Genomic DNA, 23,682 nt, shown 5'->3' with positions numbered 1-23,682 from the left:
TTTTGTGAGGAGATGGATGAAACTAAATCTTTTATAATTTCATTTTGATATGATATTAGTAATGATGCCAACGGTAAGGCTTTATTGTTTTAACAATACAAATGCAAATTGTACTTGTACTTGTAACAATTTATAGATGTGAGACATTAAGTGTTTAAATTGCTTCTTTTAATTTTGAATTTATGTCATAATAAATTATATAAAAAATTAAATTTTGAAAAAAAAAATTTTTTTTATTTCTGAAAACTGTGCTAGATGCATAAGCAGTCTTTCAATGAAAATAAATGCTGTTTTGCTGTGCTATACAAGTGATGTCAAATCAGCTAAAGAGCTGCCACAAAATGGAAGACGCGAGCATTTTATTTTTATATTTACAAAAAAGCAGATCAGCTTCTTAACTCTGAATGTCCCACTAATTGTTTTTTTTTTTTTTTTTTTTTTTTTTTTTTTTTTTTTTTTTTTGTTATTCAGACGCAATTTTATATTTTTTTCTATCCGCAAAGACATCTTTGTAAATATGTCTTATAAATATCATTGGTCTGAGGTCAATATAACAATGTCCATTGGTCAGTCGTGTTTAGTGTTTATCACATGGTTCGTTCATCGACCTGCGAAAGCTGATTTGTATGCCCAGTCACGCATTATCAAGTATGTTGTCTTTGAAAACGCGTTTTTATTTTTATTTATTTGTTTGTTGTGTGTGTGTGTCATTATGACTTTATCAACCCCCTTATCCTCTTTTCGAGATGGAGACTTAGACCCCATTCCCAGAGATTAGATCGATCCAAACTAGATCGACCTAACTCCCTGAGGGTTCACGCTAAATAGCTGTCAGCCGAGCGGGCACGAAAGTTAATTACCCCCTTACAGCTTGTAGACGGCGGGACGGACATTTAAGCCGGATTATCTGACAGTTATCTAGTGAGACTCCCCACGGGGACAGATCGATCTAAATGTCTGAGAATACGCTCTTATTGTGCCTTCTCAAAAAACAAACTATAATTTAAACCGAATCGTCTGCACGGAAAGTGGGTGGCCTCTTCATCATTATGTAAATAAGGTGAGCGTTTTGGCGAGAGGTGCTCAGATAGGAACAAGGTCAGTAGAAGACGGAGAAGAAAGGTTCCCCCAGGCCATATTACTCTTACTGCCCCATGTAGGCTGAAAAGATGGCACTGAAACCGGCAGCAGGTTCTCGTAAGTTCCGTACAGATGATAGAAAATGAATGTTTGCACTTCTCAGTTTTGCATTGACGATATATTCCCGAAATGGTGCACTTTAGACATACTGACCATGCGGACATCCAACTGACGTGAAGGATACTTTCTCTTAGCTTTCCCTCAGTGTCTTTTGGGCACCCTTTTGTTTCTAATTCCATTAACTTTCCATGAGGGTTCAATATCTTAATAAAATATTTTATTAAAATATAAATATATATACTTGTATCATTTTAAAGCTTAATTGCGATTTGTTAATTCTATCGCAAAGGATACTGACACGAATTGCTGCAATGAACATGTACTGTTTTATCAGATCTTTAGACATTGTGTCAGGAATGTGAATTTATTCCTTTAATTCCAGTGACACTAACAACCGTTAACGAAGATATCAGAAGCGTCCTACTCAGAGACACGTTTTGTGTTCGACATACACAGACCCAAGCCCATGCCAAGATTGCTTCCTATGCCGACGCTTGTCTGCTTGTTGATTTGCAGGGACGACATTTAGTACGGAATGTTATGTTTGCCTTTGGTTGTAAAATTCTGCTCCAAAACGTATATAAAATTAAAAGTCGAATAAGATAAGCCTTTTATTTATGAAACTTCTCATAGAAATTAAATCCATACTAAGCGTCCGCCCTGCATGTTGCTGGTTTGCTTCTTTTGGTAATTGTATGTTACTGTGTCGTAGTATAGTGCTCTATCTGATCATGGTGTTATAGGGGTAATTTATGTATACTTTTGTGTCGGGGTTGATACCCGTCCCTTTCCGAACCTGAAACGTCAGAACTGAAGTTATCATTTAACAGAAATAATGTCTGTATAAAAATGATAAATGTATAAAAATGATAAAGTGATTGTTTTAAAGTTGTCATATATTAATTTCCAAGAAGAGATATGTTTTCTATTTGTCACTGAAAATTATGTGTGGGCAAATCTGCAACTTGACACCTCGATGTGAACTTGAAGATGTACTCTTATTCATTTTAAATGGTGTTGACTTCTGGGAAAGGAAAGACATTACAAATGCATTACGTAAAATACATATAGGAAACTTTTAATAACATTTATCGTGTGTTCATTCGAAAAAGGGGAAAGATGTAAATCTACAAAAGACACTGTTAATCAAACGTATAATGCCTTAGTAACCTCAACATTATGTAACGGCCAAAATGTGCCCACGTTACTGCAGAATTGTCCACATGTACTACAACGATTTTTTAACAATCATGAATATGGCACCGTGGTTGTGAATAGACTTCCTCTGGTTCTCGGTGTTTTCAGTGCTGGGCGGGGATCAAATACCTGTTTTTCAGAAAAAAGTTAAACCATGGGTGGGGTAAAGATTGCTGTCCGAAATAAATAAATAATAATGAAAATTAATGAAGCATTGCAGTAGTAGAATGGGATCTTAGTCGTGTTTGTGATAAGAAAACTGTTCCTATTGTTGGCTACAAAAATTGCCAGGATTGTGATAATTTTATGCCGTTTAAGACAAAAAAAGTGTCGAAAAACAAAAACGGGACTTCATTTAAATATTTTCGTTCATTAAATGTTTCTGTAGGACTGATATCAAACAAAGCATTTGGCATTTCATAATTTTAAAATCATTTCAGCTGTTGCGAAGCCCAATTTTCAGGAGATATAGTATTATAAAAAATCACTGAATTCTTAGATCGTCAACTTTTGTCAATTTGGTCAAAAGATAGTAAACAATAATTCTTAAACAAAACCTTTACTTTTTTAATAAGATTATAGGGATTGTTATTTTATCTGTTACACTTAAGACCACTCTTACAGTTTGGTCAATTATTTATTTAAGAGTTTTACGGAATTAATATCTCAAAATGTTATTTCGAAGTATTTTGTTATTCTAAATGGCAAATTCAATATTCTACCAAGGCAATTTAGTAAACCTTTTATAAAATACTTCGGTTCGTTTGAATATTTAAAGTGAAAAACATGCCTAAAATGTTCACAAGAGCGTTCTAATTTAAGTTGTTCTGTATTGTTATACATTAAAAAATTTTTTGGGAGTAAGGGGTAATTGAGAAAGACGGGCTTGGTTAGATATCAGTCATGCATGCCAATGTCATGTGATTTTGTCATCGCTGAGCACCGAGAACCAGAGCTAATTTTAAGTGAATGTGAAAAGTCACTACAAGTACGCTGATTTTGGCGTAACCTTTTCAGTTTTATATATATATATATATATATATATATATATATAATTCTGAATTTGGCTAAGGTTTGGATAATCTTGTAAACCGCCCATGTCTACATGTCGCCTCTGATTCAAATGTTTGCAAATGTAAATTTTCATCCACAGTTACGTCATGTATAATATTTATTTTCGGATTTAGTGCAAAGAAAAGAAAACTTCAAAAAGAACATCGATTGTCAAAACAGCCAGGAATCTTAAAAACATGAAAAAAAATTTGGCCACTGTTCGATTTGGTGTGCAAACATCAACAAGACGACATAGTACAAAGTGTGGTTACATGCGCGTGTGCGTAAGTGCACGAATGACAGCAGATTATTTGCATTTTTAAAATTGTTACAACCTCTGAATTTGTTTTTGATGGAATTTGATGAAAACAAGACACTAATGTCAAAAAGTTTCCCAGTACAATTAAAAAAAACATATTTTGTCTATTATCAGTTCTTGCCAGTCTTTCAAATGTTAGATTTTGAACTTTTTTTATTTTCACGCGCATCTGAACTGTTCTGCGGAGTATCAATAAACATATCGGATTATTATTATTATACCTCGTCCTTGTTCCAGTTTTTTTCTTCTGCAGAGCAAGACTAGTTTTTTTCTCTTAATATAACTAATTTCTCTTTGAAGAAATTTGGTAGTATTGACAGCCCTTGCTTTTGATCTTTCATGTATACTGTACGCGTTTGAAAAAAAAATACCCCAAATCATATTTTAATGTCTACTTATTCTCCAAAGCTACTTATCTTTCCCTATTCAGACCTTTAAATCTGTAAAACCCCTCGGATAAAAGTACCTAACGTCGATAGTTACTTCTGAAGTGCACAAAAAGACATGACATTCCAAAGGACTGGCCAATCATTCAATAAAAAATTTAGTAAAACATCGAATCTAAATGCAGGAACGGCTTAAGCAACGATTTGCTAATAGGAAACAATGTTTTTCCCGAGGGATTTTCATTTTGGCGGGTAAATCCCGCAAAGTGTAACTTTTACATGATTTTCCTTGCATTTTCCATCTTTTTAAATCAATGGTTAGGCTTAATTAGACTAAGCAAGGGATATATCGATATTAAAGATAAAGATTTCAGAAATGATCTCTAAATCACAAAGGTATACCCTATCCAATACCATTCAGAAAATTATTCTGTATAAACCTATTTTGGAGCTCTTCATTAGAAATTCGCCATTCCACGTCTCCATTACAAGAGAAACTAGAAAAGCACTCCGAGAGCGCAGACCTCCGCCAAGGCATCAATGTTTTATTATTATTGATTATTGATTGATTATTGATCCAGATCACCACCAAAAACTAATCATCTGTTTCTTGGCCCACTTCTGACAGTTCCTGAAAATTTCATCAAAATCGGTCCATAACTTTTTGAGTTATGTTGATGACAGACAAACAAACAACCTAACAGGGGTGAAAACATAACCTCCTTGGCGGAGGTAACAAAAAACAAACTGGAAACACAGCTCTTCGAATAGAGTGTATTTCTAAATCGGGCGCGGCTCGTTCCTGGGCAGGTAGAACTTCTCTAACACAATCATGCGCCTGCGACCAACCTTACCTGTTACAGTATTGTTATTCAAATTATGCCAACTGCAAGTGACAAGTATTCATTCAGGGAGCCATGATGTTAGGCAAAGATATCAGGACGAAATGACGATCCTCGTGGGTAGAATATGGTACCTGGTATGTGCAAAGCTACCTGCTCTTCCCGGCCACAACAACAACGTGTAAGTACATGTACTTGTAGTCTACAGTTTGCATGTTGATTGACCGGCGTGTCTCACTACAGGCAGAAATGCGTGAGCACAACACTTTGAAATAAGATGGAGGATTTCAAAATTGTATTATATGCCAGGGTTTCTTTTTACAGTACAAATGTACATGTAACTCCCAAGTTTTGGCAGTTTATCTGTTTTAGCTGAGAGACAGAGGGAATGCCCAGTTCGACTTGTATTTCGTAAATATTTGTGACGATATCTAGTCTTGAAATATTAAAATATTGATATATATGTAGACTTTTATATGGAAATTGCGTAAACAGCAGAAACACAACGTATTCACTATATATATGAAAGAGAACAATTACTGCATTGAATTAAAACCGTGGAATGAATAATTTCTTGTGTTTCTAAAATTCTCATTTTAAATATGTTATTTCAGTCGCCAGTGCATTCAAGAGACGAAGATATGTCCCCATGGAGAAGTTACAACAGTTGAAATGCACCTTTCGATTTCAATAATCCTGAGTATGGACGTTTGAAATAAGCCTGTAATCCAACAGTTAAAATTGATATGTTTCTTAACATTTAAGTGTTATGAAGGGTTAACTTGCAAATTATGTACGTGCCTATTGAATATGTATGAATTATAGTGACTGTTTGCCTTAGATTTCAGCCTTGAATGGTACTACAGTAAGTAGGCATTGCCTAGCATGTAAGGCCAAAAACCCGAGGCAAATGACTACACGGCCCCTATATTTGTAACATATTGTCCCACCAAAATGTAGAAAGCACTTTACCAATTTTTGTTTAATTTGGGTCTTCGGCGACTCCTAACGTGAGAGAATGTGCCAGATTTCAAAACAGGATTGGTTATTTGAAAATCCGTATGCCAGAACACTCTGTTTCGCTTCCTATTCCATCGACACTTTTTGAAATTATAGGTCTAACTGTCTTATTGCCAGTTGACTTTTCCAATTTTAAGTAGGTATGGCATAATATTAGAAAATGGTTTCTAAAAGCGAGACAGTACACAAACTGTGCACGTCAGGGTGCAAATGTGTGTATAATTTTGTTGTCAACCCTTGCTTACTTCTATACGATTACGAAAGGAACTGGTATTAGTTATTTTTCTACTTTTTGACCGAACATCCTAACAGAAAGTAACTGTTTTGTCAGCGTCATTTTGTACCAATATATAAAACTGAGCGAATCTGTTGTAATTTTTTTCATTGTGATTGTCTATGTACATTATGTTAGTCTAGTTTGTGCACTTGACAGTTTAAGGCAACATTGTCCCATTTTAGCTTCTTAGCCAACATATGTAACCTATATTTGACATATTTAACCTTTATACTTGAATTTCACAATCCTTTTAAACTTCGAACTTTGGGCTGCGCTTAATATTATTATTATTATTGTTATTATTATTATTATTATTATTATTATTATTATTATTAAATCTGCGACTTCTGGCTGCCCTTATAAAGAATCATGATTACCAGCGTATTATATATATATATATATATATATATATATATATATATATATATATATATATATATATATATATATATATAATGATTTAGAGTTTGGATGAGCGTGCACATTAATTTCAATTGCATTACACAGGGAATCGTAATTCTTATGATTACTCCGACTAACTCAGATGTTTGGCTTGTCGTCCTTTGTAGTAACACATTAAGTGCTGTTTCCTTGATATTGTATATTTTGAGCTGTGCGTTAATATCACTGCAGTTTAACGAATAAAGCCTGTTCATAACTTTCAACGTCTTCATTGTTTAATTATACAGATTTCATATTTTTCTCTCTAGTGCTTGTCTTAGTAAAATTTAAATAACAATAAAAAAGTTTCATCTGACTTTGTCCATTTCGATCTCCTATTCTTTTTTCTATAACTTTAGAATCAGTGGTGGTGCCAACTGAGCCATTGGCCCCAAAGAATTAAACGAAACCTTTATAGTCAATGCAGTCAAATTCTTTTTTTCTACAAAATGAATGTTCCATGGGAATCGATCCTGTAACCTTCTGGTCCACAGTCTGCAACGTTACCAGTTGCGCTATTCACCCAACCACCCACCCTAAACTTTGCATCTTCCCTTTATAGTTATGGGACTAATACTCTTTTTTTTTTTTTACAAAAATGTGTCGTGTTTAGGAATCGATCCTGTAACCTTCTGGTTCGCAGTCAGCAACGTTACCAGTTGCTCTATTCACCCAACCACCCACCCTAAACTTTGTTTCTCGCCTTTATAGTTATGGTACGAATACTCGTTTTTTTTAAACAAAATTTACCGTATTTAGGAATCAATCCTGTAACTTCAGATCTGACATGCCGGCGGTTCCTCTATTCACCCGGTAACCCACCCAAATTTTTGCCCTACGTTTTTTTAGTTTTTGTCGGCGCAGATTTGACTTTTTGGAAAAAAATTATCAGAAATTAATTAGGCAACAATCGATTTTTTGTTCTATTCGATTCCAATGTATGGTTATAAACCAAACTTTTGGGCAAAATTCATTTAAAAAATAATGAGGCGGGATTAAAAGATATGTTTTGTTTCATCCGATTCCAATCAATACCGATCTTAACTGAAATTAGCAATGCAACATAGTTAAACAGTTTCAAGAAAATATTTTAAAGGTACAAATATAGCTACGAATTACTTTTTCTATTTTATGAGGTTACAACTATTCAAACCAAGAGATTCGGTAAATTTTATGTAACCTCTGAATGATAGATTCAACGCAATTTCTTATTCAAAATTTGGAGGCATTTTTGGGTAAAATAAATAAAGCAATTTTACATTACGACGACAAGTCGACCACGTGTGGTAAATACAGACGATGAAAGAGTTGAATTTGTAACAAATTTATTCACATTACAATTATATAAACCAATGCAGATAACAGAGTTGTTTTTCTCAACAAGAATGCATTTACTGCTATGTACTATATGATATGAATCTAGTCATATGAAGGCATGTGGAGCAATTGATTAAGACAAACATTGAGGCTGCTTTGACGGTAGTAATGACTCAGTTGAATAATTTTGTTTCATGACAATAATAGTTTCACTTACATGTAAGTCAATCACAAGTCTATTTATCCCTGGTTTCTTGGTGACGCATATCCTGACTATCATAAATACGCCTGTCTTCCATTTACTGTACAACATCAACATTATGCTACTACCGCGTTCGTTGTAAGCCCCTCCACTTCAATCTCAACCTTCAACATTCCACAAAGTGTCATTTTCCGTACAAAAAGCAAAAGACAAAGGTTAACTGTTCCCAACCTGGTGGAAATGGCCATCTTTTTCCACAGTGGCCACGTGGTAGTTTGCTCCCTGTTGCATCAAGATTTATCATCCGTTTTATTCCCCAGATCAAATGGCATCAGCTCGAAATGTCTTGGACGCAAACATCTTCCATACAAGTAAAACAAATGTCTTATATCCTCGGTATCACTGCCGTCTTCACCGTCCCATCCTTCCAAAGGAATCTCTGTCTGTACTTTTCAACTTACAGTATGAATGTTCATTATTCTGGCATCTCTGATAACTCGTCATGCAATCTTGACGTTACATATCATTTCATTCAGCCTACGCACACAGAGAGTCAGCAGGTCGGTGACCCGACTAAAAATCTCTCTGTCATTGGTCAGTTTACAGGTATTCCAGGGAGACCTTCATAAGGTACCACTGTTCAGATTTACGTCACATTTACCGGACGGCTTGTTTTGGAAACAGCCCAACGCATGCGCACTGAAATTAAGAGTATATATCCGTAAGCATTTCGGAGGTTTCCTTGTAATTTCCTAAAAAGGGTGATAAAGCGGTCTTCCGCACATATGCAAATACTGATGCCCCTTTTTCTGGCATACCTTTACCCATGGGCAATATTACATTAATTTTGTTCAGGCCTTACCTAACCTCAAACAGGGATATATCTTTTTAGTCTTCTGTTAGGTTTATGTGGTCCCTCCTGAACATTACCATTCTACGTAGTATCTTTATTGGCCTTGAGTGACACTCCGCTATTTGGTATCCAAGCGAATGCAGATGTAGGTAAACATACAAGGAAATATCACTTCTTGGTATCTGGACCACTGGGAACAATAGTAATAGTCTCAAAGCGGTCTACATGTAATAGCTGTCAAACGTTGGTTTTAGCGAAAGTTTAGGGAGGGTGCGTCCATATGAGGTATGTAAATAAATAAACGTATAAATTAACTAATTGATAATTTGTTAAATAATAAAAAAAATTAAACACTTCAATTTTATTTATGCAAGAACATCATTGAAAATCAATACTAGGTGAGGCGTTAAAGTGGAATTAGAATTTTTCCATCAAAAGATACAACATGCATGAAGGAATAAGATGTATGGAATTTGCACATCGAACATCACAACGAAAGCTACGGAATTATGTTTGTCAGTGTCCAGATGTTGAAGGAAATTTCAGTAAAATTAATATTAAATGTCGGTTTCCCTTTAAGAATAACCGCGATCCAATCTAATCGAGAATTTTTTGTGCTAATTATAGAACTTCAGTGAAATTCGGGGGAACTACGGTAAACCTATACATTTGCCCTTTCCAACCAAAGTGTCTATATCTGATATATGCATCACCTACATTGCGACTGTACATTTAGAAAGCAAATCAAACTATCAGCCCTTACCGTCTTATGAACGTTTTTTCAAAACACAGGCACAAGTGGATGTGATTGATCTACAATCGAAGATTTCTCCATCGGGAACCCACGTTGGACTGATAGAATTTTCATCTCCGGCCAAAACTCATGTGGAGTCTGCACACGGTCAACTGTCATTTTTGACCTGTTAATCATATGAAGCTAAAAACCATGTAAAACGACTTTAAAATACTACACCAGTCTACTATAATGTAAAATGTAATGATCAAATAATTATTAGAATAGAATAGAATTGAAGAAAGGTGAATAGATAAACTATCAAATCGACTAAGTACTAGTATTAAAACCGAATTGAAATAAAAACATGCGTGCACCGTACTGATAAATTTCATTATGAAAATTCCGGATAATGAAATAAAACTCCGATTAGGTTATGGAAGACAACCTTTGAGGAAGCCTCTGTGGATAGAGCAGCACGGCCGACTACTTCTGCAGTGGACTTGGATCTAATAGTGGTTTCGGGCACAACAATGAAATCATGTGGATTTCGCCCATGAGGTCAGATCCAACTTATGCCATAAACATAATAAAACTAAAATTCCCACACAAATCTTTTAATATTTCATTTTGATATGATATTAGTAACAATGCTAATGATTACCCCTAATTGTTAAATTCAAATTCAAATGCTTTTTTTTATCCTTCCTGAAAAAAAATGTGCTAGACGATTAAGCAGTCTTTCAATGAAAATAAGAAATGCTGTTTTGCTGTGCTATACATTTAGTCAGGAACAAATCTAAAACTGACATTACAAATAATAAAAGTGACATTTCAAATCAGCTGAAGAACTACCACAAAATGGAATATGCCAGTCTTTTTATACTTTTTTACAAAATATCAATAGGTCAGCTGCTTAATTCTAAATGTCCTAATACTTTTTGTTATCTAAATGCAAAATCCTTTTTTTTTTTTTTGTAAATTTTTTTCTCTCTGCGCAAAGATATCTTTGTAAATATGTCCTATAAATATCACTGGTCTGAGGTCAATATAACAATGTCCATTGGTCAGTCCTGTTTATCACTGTAATGGTCAAGTAATTATGGCAGTGTGGCCTCTGTTAGCCCTCCGGGATAGGTGACGGTTATGTAGGATGGACAGGATGGGATTGGACAACACTTGCCGGCGGGTGCTTGCCTCAAGCTTGGACCTAGCCTCAAGGAGCAGACTGATGGGAGCTGCCATTGGGGACATCTAAAACAAAGAATGGACAAGTGAATTGATAAATAACATGAAACAATTTCCAATGTTGTTTTGTACAGTGCTTCATTTGGATGGTGAATTTCTTACAATTAAAATTTCAAGTTCTGCGAAATAAATACTGATGACACTTGCATGCTTTTTCAATCTTGAAGAAAGTACAACTTTCTCAACATATCCTCTGTAGTCCTGTTTTTTTATGTATCTTAAATTTTATTTGACACTAAAAATTCCATGAAGCATAAAATTCATGGACTAATACATGTATCTTCTTTTACTTTTTATATTTGACAATGGAAAAATACAATTCAGGTTATTTTATTGTATCATAAACATGACCAAAAATCTTTTTAAAACTGCCTTGATCCATACTTACAATGTATGACAATTGTAGTTTCCTGTTAGTGCGTTTGTACAGGTACAAGAGTATAAGCACTTATCACGCCACGTTTGTCCCTGTGTGTACTGGATTCCGTTGTATAAACAGTAGCCACCTGAAAAGAAACTAAAAAATCAAAAATCAGCTTAAAAGAATGCAGCTGACAATTATTGCCTGGTTTGTGAAATAACCTACGTAAACTCTGTTAATCACAGTTTTTATATTGAAATTTTTTTTAAAAACTCACACTTTCAAAGATTAGGATATACTTCAGCCAGTATCCTTTATACTATGCATTCTTATTTTAATATTGAAATAGAAAAATTCCAATAAAAATGCAATGCTCACTTTGACCATTGATTATGGATCCTGATCCACCACCAGTAATGCCTGATCCTGAACCACCAGTGTTTATGCCAGATCCTGTACCACCAGTGATTGTGCCAGATCCTACACCACCGGTGTTTGTGCCAGATCCTGTACCACCAGTGATTGTGCCAGATCCTGTGCCACCAGTGTTTGTACCAGATCCTGCACCACCTGGGTTTGTGCCAGATCCTGTACCATCGGTGATTGTGCCAGATCCTGCACCACCTGGGTTTGCGCCAGAACCACTGTTGCCAGTGCCAGAACCAGTTTCACTGGTGCCTGAGCCACTACCTGTAATAATAATGTTAACAACAACAATTATAATAATAATAACCTGTGCCAACCAATAATTGAGGAAAGGGAGCCAAAAGGAAAGGATATATTGCATCACATACATTGGGGCTCTAGCTGGACAATTTGTTAGAATGTACTATGGTAAAATTATGTTCAACTTATACCTTGATCTTACATAAATGAATAATATGTAGTGAATAACAGAAAGAATTACTTGAAAAAAATGAAATACTACCCATTCAGTTAAAATCTACCATGATAAACCTGTCAAACTTACCACAGAATCCACAGAATTTGGCACATCTTGCCTTGGCCCATGGGATGTAGGTTGGATTGGTACAGACAGACTTGGTGTAGGGTTCACAGTCTATCAAATCTACACAGCCATCTGGGGATGGTGTGGTTGGTTTCAGCAAGTCTGAAAAAAGTTTTTGATTTGTGAGACTGATAATAATTTCATATTAAAATACAGAACTGCCATATCAATTTTGTGCATCCACAACTCCTGTGGCAACCTGGTCTAGGGCTGTCCTTTAAAAACAAGATTGTAGAACCTAAAGGTGAAATCATCTTGATGAGCTCATCTGGAAAATATTTTTGAATAGTTTGGACTGATAATAAAAATATCAGGTTTGCACAATCACTTTGACAGGGAAGCAAAGAATTTCCACTCTAAGGCTCTATTCCCATAGATTTTAGATCGATCTATCCCCGCGGGGAGTCTCACTAGATTACTTTCAGATAATCCGACTTAAATGTCCGTCCCGCCTACTACAAGCTGTAAGGAGGTAATTAACTTTCGTGTCCGCCCGGCTGACAGCTATTTAGCATGAACCCCCAGGGAGTTAGGTCGATCTAAAGTAGGTCGATTTAATCTATGGAAATGGGGTGTTACTGTATCTACACCCACAGAAGAATCCCTCTAATTCAAAGCACTGTTGATAATTTGGTATCTTTCCAATCTATATTGAAAATAATGTATTTATTCACTCTTCATCGTCAAATAATTCCATGTCAAGCTGCACACTTACCACACAGACCACATCTTCTTGGGCAGTTTGCTTTAGCCCAGGCCTTGTATGGTCCAGTACATGCAGAGTCCTCAAACTGATCACAGTTGGACAGCTTGTTGACACAGCCATCTGTTGGCAACGGGGTGGCTGTGAGGTAGTCTAAAATAATGACGAAAAATGAGGTTATAAGTCTATCAATATGGATATTATCTTTTCTTAGAAAATAAGAAAAATGGTACCCACAAATTGTAAGACAAATGTTTTGCTTAATCAATGAAATACAAGTTTCATGCGAAAGCGTAGTTTCACAGCATGTACCTTGAATGACTCAAAAATTTTTTTTCCATTTTGACAGGAATGGTTATCCTAGGAATGGAAGTTCTGGGTCCAATAAAATTGGTACAGGTTGGGGTTAGCATATGGGACAAATGTCACCTGTACAAAGTATTGGGAAATGGATGAGGAGAACCACCCCTGCTGTCACACTGGCCTGTTGAGGCTCCATTATATTACATATATAAACACTAACCACACAGTCCGCATGTCTTGACACAGTTCTTCACGGCCCATCCCAATTACTGTCCTGTGCAGGCCTTGGCAAAGTTGTACTCATTGCAGTTGGGAAGAATGTCCAGGCATGGCCTGACACCTCCCGTGCCTGTGCCTGTTCCAGTGCTCGTACCAGTAGTGCTTCCTATGTTTGCTGGTCCTATATCAACAAACATGGGGTGTAATATAGCTATTCATATAGTGTGCTGCATCATAGTATTCAATATCATATATTGGCTCAGAAAGAGCCAACCAAGCCTACACTTTTCCAAAGTCAATTCAATAATCACAACTTTAAAAAAATTCTGTTAGTCTTCAATGAGAGCAATGAAATGTTTAAATCTACCCAAATATGCATGCTCTCTCTCTGGATCTTAATAGTCATACGAGAATTTTACATATAACATTAATGAATATCTTAACTGGTATGTCAATAAATATGCTAATGAGAAGATTGATGAATAAGCTAATGTACTGTTTGTAGAGAGCAATATGATGGATAGTTGGTGTAGCTTGGACACCTAAGGAAAAATTGAATTTGAAATTAAAAATTTATGTGATTTTACAATGTCATACCCTGAGTGTCAGAGCAACGTAAAAGCTAGCTTGCTAAATATACCTTGTGGTGGAGTCGCTTTTACTAGCACTGAAGACCAGCGGCCATGTTAGGTTTCCGTCAATCAAATAGAACTGCTCCGCAGTGAATCTGCAGTTGAATGTCATTAGACCAAAATAAAACGTAAAACAAATTTAATTCTGCTTTATTTAATTTTATTTGCTGTATTTAAGATGTAAAGTGAAAAAATAAATAATATGCTTCGGAAAGAAAAGATATATCCAATGTTTTTGTATTTTTTGCTTATCAAAGAACATTTAGTTCTGAGATATACACGTGCACAATACACGTGCTTGCCGTGTGCCAAATTTGACAGCTACACTGCGTGCCCGATACCACTATAAGGGCTGCGCAATGGCTACACGAAAATAAGTTTTTACAGCAGAATGTTGCCTGTATTGTGGCACTGACCTTCGACTGCAAGATATTTTCAATTCAAACTTCTAACTCCGCGTCAGGCACTTTAATTGCTTCTTGTCTCGCCTGCACGAAAATTCAGCGCAAGGCAGGAAAGGCAGCTCCAGGCGGCCAAACCTGATGTACGAGACTTATGACTTCCAAATATGGATCCAGGCGGACACAGCTGTGACGTGTGACTTCCAAATATGGAAGCGCCCCAGGAAGAATTTTGAAGAAGAACGCCCCCGAGTTGCTGCTGTTCGCTAGACCCTGGTATTGCTACTATGGGTTATATATGAAATCAAGATCGAGCTGGCAATACGGGAATCTAGGGTAAATGTCATGGATATAAAGATTATACTACTCTGAACATTTACTGCTCAGCTTTGTCAAAAGCATACAAGATGGATAGTCAATGTGGGTGAGTAATCTGTTAAAATATGGTACAATGTTAATTAAATATCAAGATGGAAAGTGAATCGATAAACTATCAAAATCGGCCAAGTGCTGGTATTTTAACCAAATTGAAAAGAAACAAACATTCATGCACCGTACGGACTTATTTCATCAGATAACTTCAGATAATGAAACACCGGAATCGTTTTTAAAAACGAAACCAGTTCTTAGTTGCCAGGTGCGTTTTTTGAAAAACGACAAGTTTTTGGTTAATTTCCAGGTTAGTTTTTATTAAAGAAACTGGAAACCAGACACTTAATTCAGCTCCCCCTTGACACGTGTATCCACCACTGAAAACACAATCAACTCGGTATAAAAAAAAATCAGTTTCACTCACGTTTATTTATCATCCAAAAGGGTATCATACATACATCATCAATAAAAAAAATATATGTACGAGGTAATACATAAAATACAGCATAACACCATTTCTAAAAATAAATCTGGAAGATCAGCGTTAAAGGTACAACAAAGACATATCATGTTTGTATTCATATATACATAATTCTTAATTTGCAAGTTTTTTCAGACAAGTATTTTGTAACTAAATGCAGATGTGCTTTTAAGCTTTAAAATGTTTTAATGCATGTATGCACAATAAAATAGATTCTTCATTAACATCTTTAGGTAATTAGGCACCATTATTAATGGTCTATTCAATATTTTACTTCTGAAATTGAAATATTATGACCAAACGTAAAATATACAAATGTTAACTTTCCATAAGTTTGAAGTAAAATCCAACAATACAAAAAAGGAGGTACTTAATTGAACATACATTTTCAAAATGTACACCAAGTTTTCTATAAAGATTGCTCAGTTGTTATTGATATTTTCCTCTAACAAAATAACCAAGTTCACAGTGGCACCCTGGGTTTCAATGCACTACAAGTTGCCATGTTACTCTTCACATATACTGCCATAAACACACATGAGCCTAGGTTTCAAAAATAAAAAATAAATAAATAAATAAAAAATTCTGAACATTTATCATGGGACCCTTGACGAATCTCAGGACTAATCTCAGGAACCATCAGAATCAAATATAAAACAGGGAATTCCACGGAAAATGCTCAATGTCTGCATAAAGAGCACATACTGGTGCTGTGATTCTCAGGCCCAGGATGGTTGCCAAGTGTGTTCACGCTTTATTGTGCTTTACATGAGATTCTCTCTGATAATATAAAAGTAGGTAATGAGCACTGAAAGGCTTCATTAAAGTGTGTGATTTTTTAACCCTTCTCAGTCCTATGCTTTGCGTGTTATTTCACGTATAATATATTGAAATATCACCTATGATTTTTATGTTATAGCCTAGTTGTGGTTCTGTACAATAATTTATACATATTTCCAAAATTTAGAAATTCCCTACATCAACTATACAAATAAAAATCTCCTAACCGCCATCTGGTTGCTAAAACTTGTTTCTACAGCAAATAAAACCCAAATTCTTAGAATAAAATCTCTTCTTGGGCAAAGACCCATTTCCCAGTTGTAATAAAAGTGCACTGAAAAAATTGCCAGTTAGTATTGACAATATTCCAACTGGTCACAATAATTTATATTTAAGTCCCAGCTTCAGTCCATCACGACTGTCTAACTAAATACTGTTCCATCTCTGCAGGCTATAATTAAGTTTAAGAAAGAGGATTAGATCTAATACCTCTATCGTCTGAACCACTGTTCGTCTATCGTCTGAACTACTGTTATGACACTTGAATACAGTAATTAAAGATGAGTAAAATTTTTTAAAAATTCAAATCTCATATCTCAGCTGCTGAACAAAATGTGTAACTTAACTCAATTACAATGACTGGCCTTCCCAACTACCAGACTCGGCACCGAATGATCCTGAATTCACTGGTAGATTGGACCACACTACCCGTTTTCAGTACTCATTTCACAGTATCATACCCCGGAACAAATTTTGAGATGTGATCCTGCTGAGAATCATCACTATCACATCGCGTACTAGGCAAGAGCGGTGTCGCGTCTGATACTTCGAAGTGCATACTGATGCACACCTTAAAAATGGGTAGTGTGGTCAGATCTACCGGTGAATTCAGGGTCATTTGGTGTCGAGTCTGGTAGTTGGGTAGGCCTGAATGACATTTGAGGGGATACTATATGCACACTTTATATTTCTGTGAGTTACTTGCAATTCCTAGCCATTCACTATGACTGTCCCTATCAGGTGATGCTGAAAGACTTCCAAGTGTACTGAGTAAAAATATCATGGCAATATCATTGGCCCTTTTCAATTTTTCTGCACATATGATTGCTGCTGTTTGATTGCTCTTGCGTTGAACTGAGTATCCCTTGGTTTTCAATAAATAGTAAAACCCTAAAAAAAAAAAAAATTATTAAAATATAGGTATTTGGTTACAAAAAAAAATTGTAAAGTGGAAGGACACCGAATCAGCTCTGTAAAACTTAAAAATATTTCAAAATGACTTTTCTTTTTAATTTTGCTGTTTTCCCCTGTTTTATATTGAAATTCTAATTGTCAGGGACTTGGTTGATTGACTAAAAAGTCTCTTATATTTTCACTGAAGTGTTTACTTATCCAAGAGTCTTAATTAAGGCTAATCCTTAAATTTATTTCAGTTTAGTAGGTATTTATTCCTTTCTTAATTTCTCTAATCGAGAAACAAAATCACATCCCATGTTTTCCACATAAACTGCACCAAAAGCAAAAATATATATATATATATTCATATAAATACAGAAGTACACATCAAAAGCAAGATATTTATATATATTCATATAAATACAAAAGGAGACATTATGTAGAAAAAAAGAACTAACCTATTTCTTTTTGGCTGCATAAAAGAACTGGTACATCAGGGAGATCCAAATAAACAACAAGATGGCCACTAAGATGATGAGAGGTATGTCGGCCGCAGTGACATGCAGATACTTTTTTCCTACAGCTCTTGACCTGGTGCTGCCTGAAGTGGTGCTGGTGCTGCCTCTGGTGGTGACAGTGGTGCTTCTGGTGCTGGTGGTGGCACCCTGGCGCAGTCTGTTTGAAATGGCATCTTTGGCTTCTTCAAAGTCTAACTTTGCTCTTGTCCTGAGGGGGGTTCTGGAGAGCCCTGGGGTGGTCTGTAATATTACACATACACTAGCTGATACCAGTCTCATCAATCATTGAACCATTAAATGAGATTTAAACAAGGATAAAAAACTGGACAGAGTGGGAATTGAAACCAACTCCGCCATGTTTGGTAGTCAAGGCCTCAAAAAATGGCCCACATTTCCAAAGAAGGCTGTATAGGTTACAACTTTTTGGGGGTTTGGTGGTCGGGCTTGCCCTGTAAATCCATGACCAAATTACAGATTCACATTTTGGACTCCCTGCATCCCAAATCGCAGGGAAACTCATAAAAAAAATGAACATTCTGTAAATTCTTTATTATACTAGTATACTCTGTATACTGATCCATTTCTTACCGTTTCACTTGCTGTGTACACCTGCCTCAAGGCAGATCTCGTCAAAGTGACAGATTTTTGTGCACTTTGTTCAGATACTGCTGACTTTGTGATACTCTTGGTCTCCGCTGCTGTAATCCGGGTTTCCTTTGCAGAAGATTTTGGCACAACTGCCTTCTTCATAGAGGACCGTGTGGATCTTGTTGAACGCCCTGGGCTCGCAGGCTAAAATATGTAATATTATGGCATTTACTTACTTACTGACTAAGAATACAAACCAGATTTATTTTCTAAATCAGTTTTGTTTGCTACACTTGAAAAAGAAGACTTAAAATTAAAGTTTTCTAAAAGCAAAACTTTGTTCATGACAGAAAATGCTTTTGTCATTAAAAATGGAACAAGGAAATATTTTCCCCCCAAATAATTAATGTAAATATTGGGATAAGTGAAGCTTTAAAGTTTAGAAGACAGTTACCATCATCATCTCATAATAAGTTTTCTTGCTTTATTCAAGGAAAAATAAGGGTCAACGAATCTCATTTCAAAAGGACTACTTTAAATAATGATTTCAATATTTAATTCAAAAAACTACTTACAGGTTTTGGTGTGGCATGTTTTTTATAATACACCTCCAATGCCTCCGTGCAGTTGCCCAAGTTTTTTCTTGGCTCCCATGAGTCCTCACTGGGTCCAAACCCTTTCCAGCGTACCAAATACTGGGTGGTGTTCCCCCTCTTTCTTTCATCTAAGATCTCATCAACCTTTAACATGGAAGAAAAGTAACCATTACTGCCAGATTGATGCAAAAACCTTCTAAATTCATGGTAAACAAATGTTTATGTAATATGAACACATCCACTGAAAATATAACATATGGTAAAAGAAATCTCTACAATAGGGTCCACACATGATTTTTTTTTTTTTCAATTTAAGCTACAGAACTGAAATTTTACGCACAGAGAACTACATATCTGAGTATGAATAAAACATTAAAAAGTTGGACCTATCTAATTTAGACCAAAAGTTATTCAAATTTTAGTGACACCATTTCTTTTTTTTTTTTCAGATTCCACTTTCAAATGTGATTCAGAAGTTACCCACTTGATATTTACCTGCTAAATAAAGACATGGGAACTTGAAATTTGTCACATGATAAGTAAAGGAGATAGGCATGAACAGGCAATTTAAATTTTGATTTAAGAATTTTCCAAGCAGAGTAATAGGGACAGTCGGTCATCCGGGCACTTTACCTTAGCAACCGGCATCTGGGGTAAAACAAATCGGGCAACATGGCGGATCGCATTGACTTCTATGTAAAAGTTGGCAGACTTTGTCGGAAGATATCATACTTCACAGTTTCTGACCACTTGTGTCAGTGAAGTTGAGTTATTCACCTGGTCGATTTCCTTTACAGGCTTTTGTAATCAGCCGCTGCACACCTGGTTAAGAGATAAAATCGGCCTTAACTGCCGATCGTTATCTGTGATCGGGAATCTTACAGTGGTAGATTGCAAAGACTCATTTGCTTACCTGGATGAGCATAATATTCACATCTCTTTGAAAAGAAAACCATATGGAAGCAACTGATATTATCAAGGAAGGTTTCAATGGTACTAATAACTGTTGACGTTGCATATTGCTGACACATACGAGTAGATTTTGCAGGCCTACTGAATTGCACAGGTACCGTTTAACTCTCAGGCACGTACAAAAGTTAAATGGTGGAAGCTTGCTGTGTACCAGGTGACACTACCAACACATTGATAAAATCTAATTGGATTTGTTAAATTTCAAAGATCAACGGAAAAGTAAACGACTGTTGCAGGCTATAGATTGTGCAGACGTGACTAAAGACGGGATTGTTGATCGAAACAAGATTTGGTCATACTAGTAGCTATACATGCACTACGAGATTTGTGTATGTGTGTATAGTTCATTTTATTATAGATAAGGAGAAAATCATTGTACCTTGTTTGGTATTTATGTTTGTCATTTGTACAGGAATTAATTAGTAATATTTACAAGAAATTGAGATTGCATCTTGTTTTGGCATGTGTGACGGTATATCAATTCTTTTAGTTAAAATTAATGGACTCTAACGTCGAAATTTTTTGCTGTAAGTTAATTGAGTTTAAAGATAAGAAAAAATATGTACGTCAATATATTGACAAACCTGTGAGTTAATGTCTAAATCATTAAGTTATCAAGTAAAATAAAAAAAGTTGCCATAAATAAAGCGACCTTAACTGGTAAAATAACATACAGCTTTATTACCGTGTTTGTTATTCAATTTAATTTTAACCTTGCACGTTTTGAAACTTAGCGTTCTGTCTTCCATGATATTTCGCCAATTTTCGTACCAGAAAAGTGCACAATAATTATAAGATTGTAAACACTCATAGACGCGTAGCTGCCAATATTAATACAGGAAACACCACGTGTCTTCTCTTCCAAAAAGTTAGCAAGCAACTGTTTATGCTGCCCTCCCAGGCTTGCATTAATATTCATGTACTGTATACAGACCAAAGAGGCCATGGGACCGATGACATTGCCCCTATCCCGTTCCCCTGGCTATTGCAGCAGCAGGTGATTTAATCACAATTTATAGAAATCTTATTCTAATAACTTCTCAGTGTTGCACATTTTCTAGGCCTTTCTTACGATCCAAGTTCTAAGAAGCCATTCCTATTTCACCAACTTATGTAGGCCTACATGTATATACTTAGGGTGGACATTTGCGTATGCAGTTAAGACCAATTTTATCCCGTAACAAGTTAAACAGTAGCTTATTACAAAGGCCTGCTAACTCATTAGTCCAGGTAAATGATTCAACCCGCCAGACACAAAAGGTCAAGCACTGCCTTTTCAAAATCTTCTGCTGTAAAATTCCCGATCACAGATAACGATCGGCAGTTATATAAAGGCCGATTTTATCTCTTAACCAGGTGAGCAGCGGCTAATTACAAAAGCCTGTAAAGGAAATCGACCAGGTAAATAACTCATCCTCACTGACACAAGTGGTCAGGCACTGTGGAGTATGATATCTTCGGACAAAGTCTGCCAACTTTTACATAGAAGTCAATGCGATCCACCATGTTGCCCGACTTGTTTTACCCCAGATGCCGGTTGCTAAGGCGCGTGACGTCAGCCCGACTGTCCCTATGTTCATGTATAGTAAAGTAAGGCAAAGTGAAAGAATTTTGGGCCACAGAGTGTGAAATATTGGAAATAAAATTTGATACAATGTATCTTCCAAAGCACGTGTGTGTGTGTGTGTGTGTGTGTCTTAAACCTCCTAACCTCCTGAATGGGGAACAAAAGGGGAAAGAGCCTGCCTGAAGGGTAACAAAAAATTACAAAATAAACATTGTGTATATGTGGGGGAATATAAAATACCTTTAAGCACATGGATTAAATACACGTTTTTGTGTAATTAACTGTACTATTTCTAAAATTTTGTATTGACAAAAATATTAAAAAATTGAAAAAAAATTTAACTGTGCAACTTGTCAGTGTGAAAATGAAGTAATGCCAAAACTGAATTCCTGAAAGTACTTGCCCACACACAATGTTCAGTGTATATATCAACAATACTAAAACGAAAATGAGAACAAAATAATTACTTCAAACTTACAACTTCTAATTAGGCGTTTTTTAAAACCGAGTTTCTCATTTCAAAATGTAAACACGACAGATTAGCATTCGTAAACGGATTCACTCATCTCAGCTGTACTCTTTAACGTATATTCAGACTTCAGTCACGATCTTTGATATATGATCAACTTTGTTATATGTCATACAAACACACCAAATTATATCCAACACATATTTAAAGCACTCACTTCGAAAATTTCTTCGTCGCTCGACATTTTGAATGTAGGATGTCCCGTGATGCACTGCTTTTGACCTAATTGCGGGTTGCTTAAAATAGCAGCTCCTCTAATGCAATCAATAACAATAGCCGTTAGTAAATGCATTGTCAGGTGAGGAATAAATTAAATATTTTTTCTGCTTTTAGGAACCCCTCAGGGTTTCAATGGAACTTGCCATAACAATATAATTTTCCCCAAAACACTAGAATAGCACGTAGGGCCTTCTTTCGCGTCAATATTTCTAATTGATTGTAAATACCGTGGCGAGGAAATAAACATTAGAGACCATGCAATTTTCGCCTAGCTATCGTATCACTGTTCAAAACGTGGCGTAAGTCCAGTATAACGGGTGCATTTGCGAGCAAACAATGGGGAGGGGGTGAATTTTTTGCGTTGCACGGGATGTATAAACTTAAAGCAAACTCGTTTTTTATTCTTTGTTTACATATATCCTGCAAAGATGCATATATATATATATATATACAGTACTAGTATATGTTAATTCCTTTCCCAATTCAGACTTTTAAAAAACTAAAAAAACTGTTTAAATTCTCAAATAAAACTGCCTGGTGTTGGTATTTACATTTGAAATGTGCAGGAATTATGTCAATTTTAAAGCTGGTATTTTTAAAAATTATTATTTGATTAGAAATGGAAAAAAATATCGAACCCAATAAAGTGAACGCATAGGAAAATAATATTTTTTTCTGTCTATTCCCACCAAAAATTCAACTTTGCAAATAAAGCTGGGATGGGTTAATTAGTTCCTTTAATACCTTTATTTAACATGAAGGTTACCTAATGGACCATCAGAGTGCCTTTTCTTGCCCATAATTAGAACAATTACTATGGAATGTATATATAGTGTACGTGCTCTTTAAATTTACAAGGTAATATAAGGATAGTTTTCCTGAAAAATTAAATCAATGTATTTTCCTGGGATAAACTGCTCCCAACCAACCTTTGGTCCTCCTTTCTTGACACTTGCCAAACTGTAACAATCTTATAAATCAAGCTTTGTCATGTGAAAAATAAGATTATTTTCATTGACATCAATTAATTCATGGCATTTACACTGCAGTGTATCTTGTTTAGTTTTTTTTTTTTTTCTAGCTTGTGATTGTCCTCAAAGTTTAACAAGAAATGGTTTCAACTTTGTGTATTCAGTCATGTTTAAAATCTTATGCTGTGTCCCATATG

The 23,682-nt window shown here is 35.6% G+C and overlaps 2 protein-coding genes and 1 long non-coding RNA gene across 3 annotated transcripts; 1 reads left to right on the top strand and 2 right to left on the bottom strand.

The window, feature by feature from the left end:
- Positions 1-463: 463 nt before the first annotated feature.
- LOC147762245 (uncharacterized) lies at positions 464-1,856 on the top strand. The gene is made up of 2 exons (XR_015333732.1): positions 464-1,197; positions 1,583-1,856. It is a non-coding gene; the product is annotated as an uncharacterized LOC147762245 (long non-coding RNA).
- A 6,187-nt stretch (positions 1,857-8,043) lies between these two features.
- LOC106179426 (uncharacterized) lies at positions 8,044-14,089 on the bottom strand. Its single transcript, XM_087010763.1, has 7 exons — positions 14,051-14,089; positions 13,685-13,712; positions 13,174-13,314; positions 12,420-12,560; positions 11,828-12,139; positions 11,477-11,594; positions 8,044-11,094 (listed from the first exon to the last, which is right to left on the bottom strand). The coding sequence occupies exons 1-7, from the start codon at positions 14,087-14,089 to the stop codon at positions 10,941-10,943; spliced, it is 933 nt and encodes a 310-aa protein (XP_086866889.1). The 3' UTR covers positions 8,044-10,940.
- Positions 14,090-15,498: 1,409 nt separating this feature from the next.
- Positions 15,499-22,634, bottom strand: LOC106179429 (uncharacterized). The gene is made up of 5 exons (XM_013563048.2): positions 22,453-22,634; positions 19,207-19,371; positions 18,632-18,835; positions 17,984-18,283; positions 15,499-17,519 (listed from the first exon to the last, which is right to left on the bottom strand). Exons 1-4 carry the CDS (start codon positions 22,585-22,587, stop codon positions 17,984-17,986), a joined length of 804 nt encoding a protein of 267 aa, XP_013418502.2. The 5' UTR covers positions 22,588-22,634; the 3' UTR covers positions 15,499-17,519.
- Positions 22,635-23,682: the final 1,048 nt, after the last annotated feature.

The sequence above is a fragment of the Lingula anatina genome, chromosome 4, assembly GCF_051362555.1.
Source record: "Lingula anatina isolate TDL-2025a chromosome 4, LinAna3.0, whole genome shotgun sequence".
NCBI classification, from domain to species: Eukaryota; Metazoa; Brachiopoda; class Lingulata; order Lingulida; family Lingulidae; genus Lingula; species Lingula anatina.
Note: the sequence above shows the minus strand (reverse complement) of the source record. Positions and strands in the feature narration are given on the sequence as shown.

What these genes read in the sequence shown, in the direction of transcription:
- LOC106179426 (XM_087010763.1), bottom strand. Translation starts at nt 14,089, where the DNA reads ATGACTATTAAGATCCAGAGAGAGAGCATGCATATTTGG. An exon ending in GAGAGAGCATGCATATTTGG is followed by an intron (nt 13,713 to 14,050) that starts GTAGATTTAAAC and finishes TGGGCCGTGAAG; the next exon opens with AACTGTGTCAAGACATGCGG. An exon ending in ATCCATAATCAATGGTCAAA is followed by an intron (nt 11,595 to 11,827) that starts GTGAGCATTGCA and finishes GTTTCTTTTCAG; the next exon opens with GTGGCTACTGTTTATACAAC.
- LOC106179429 (XM_013563048.2), bottom strand. Translation starts at nt 22,587, where the DNA reads ATGCATTTACTAACGGCTATTGTTATTGATTGCATTAGAGGAGCTGCT. An exon ending in AACATGCCACACCAAAACCT is followed by an intron (nt 18,836 to 19,206) that starts GTAAGTAGTTTT and finishes TACATATTTTAG; the next exon opens with CCTGCGAGCCCAGGGCGTTC. An exon ending in TGTACACAGCAAGTGAAACG is followed by an intron (nt 18,284 to 18,631) that starts GTAAGAAATGGA and finishes GTAATATTACAG; the next exon opens with ACCACCCCAGGGCTCTCCAG.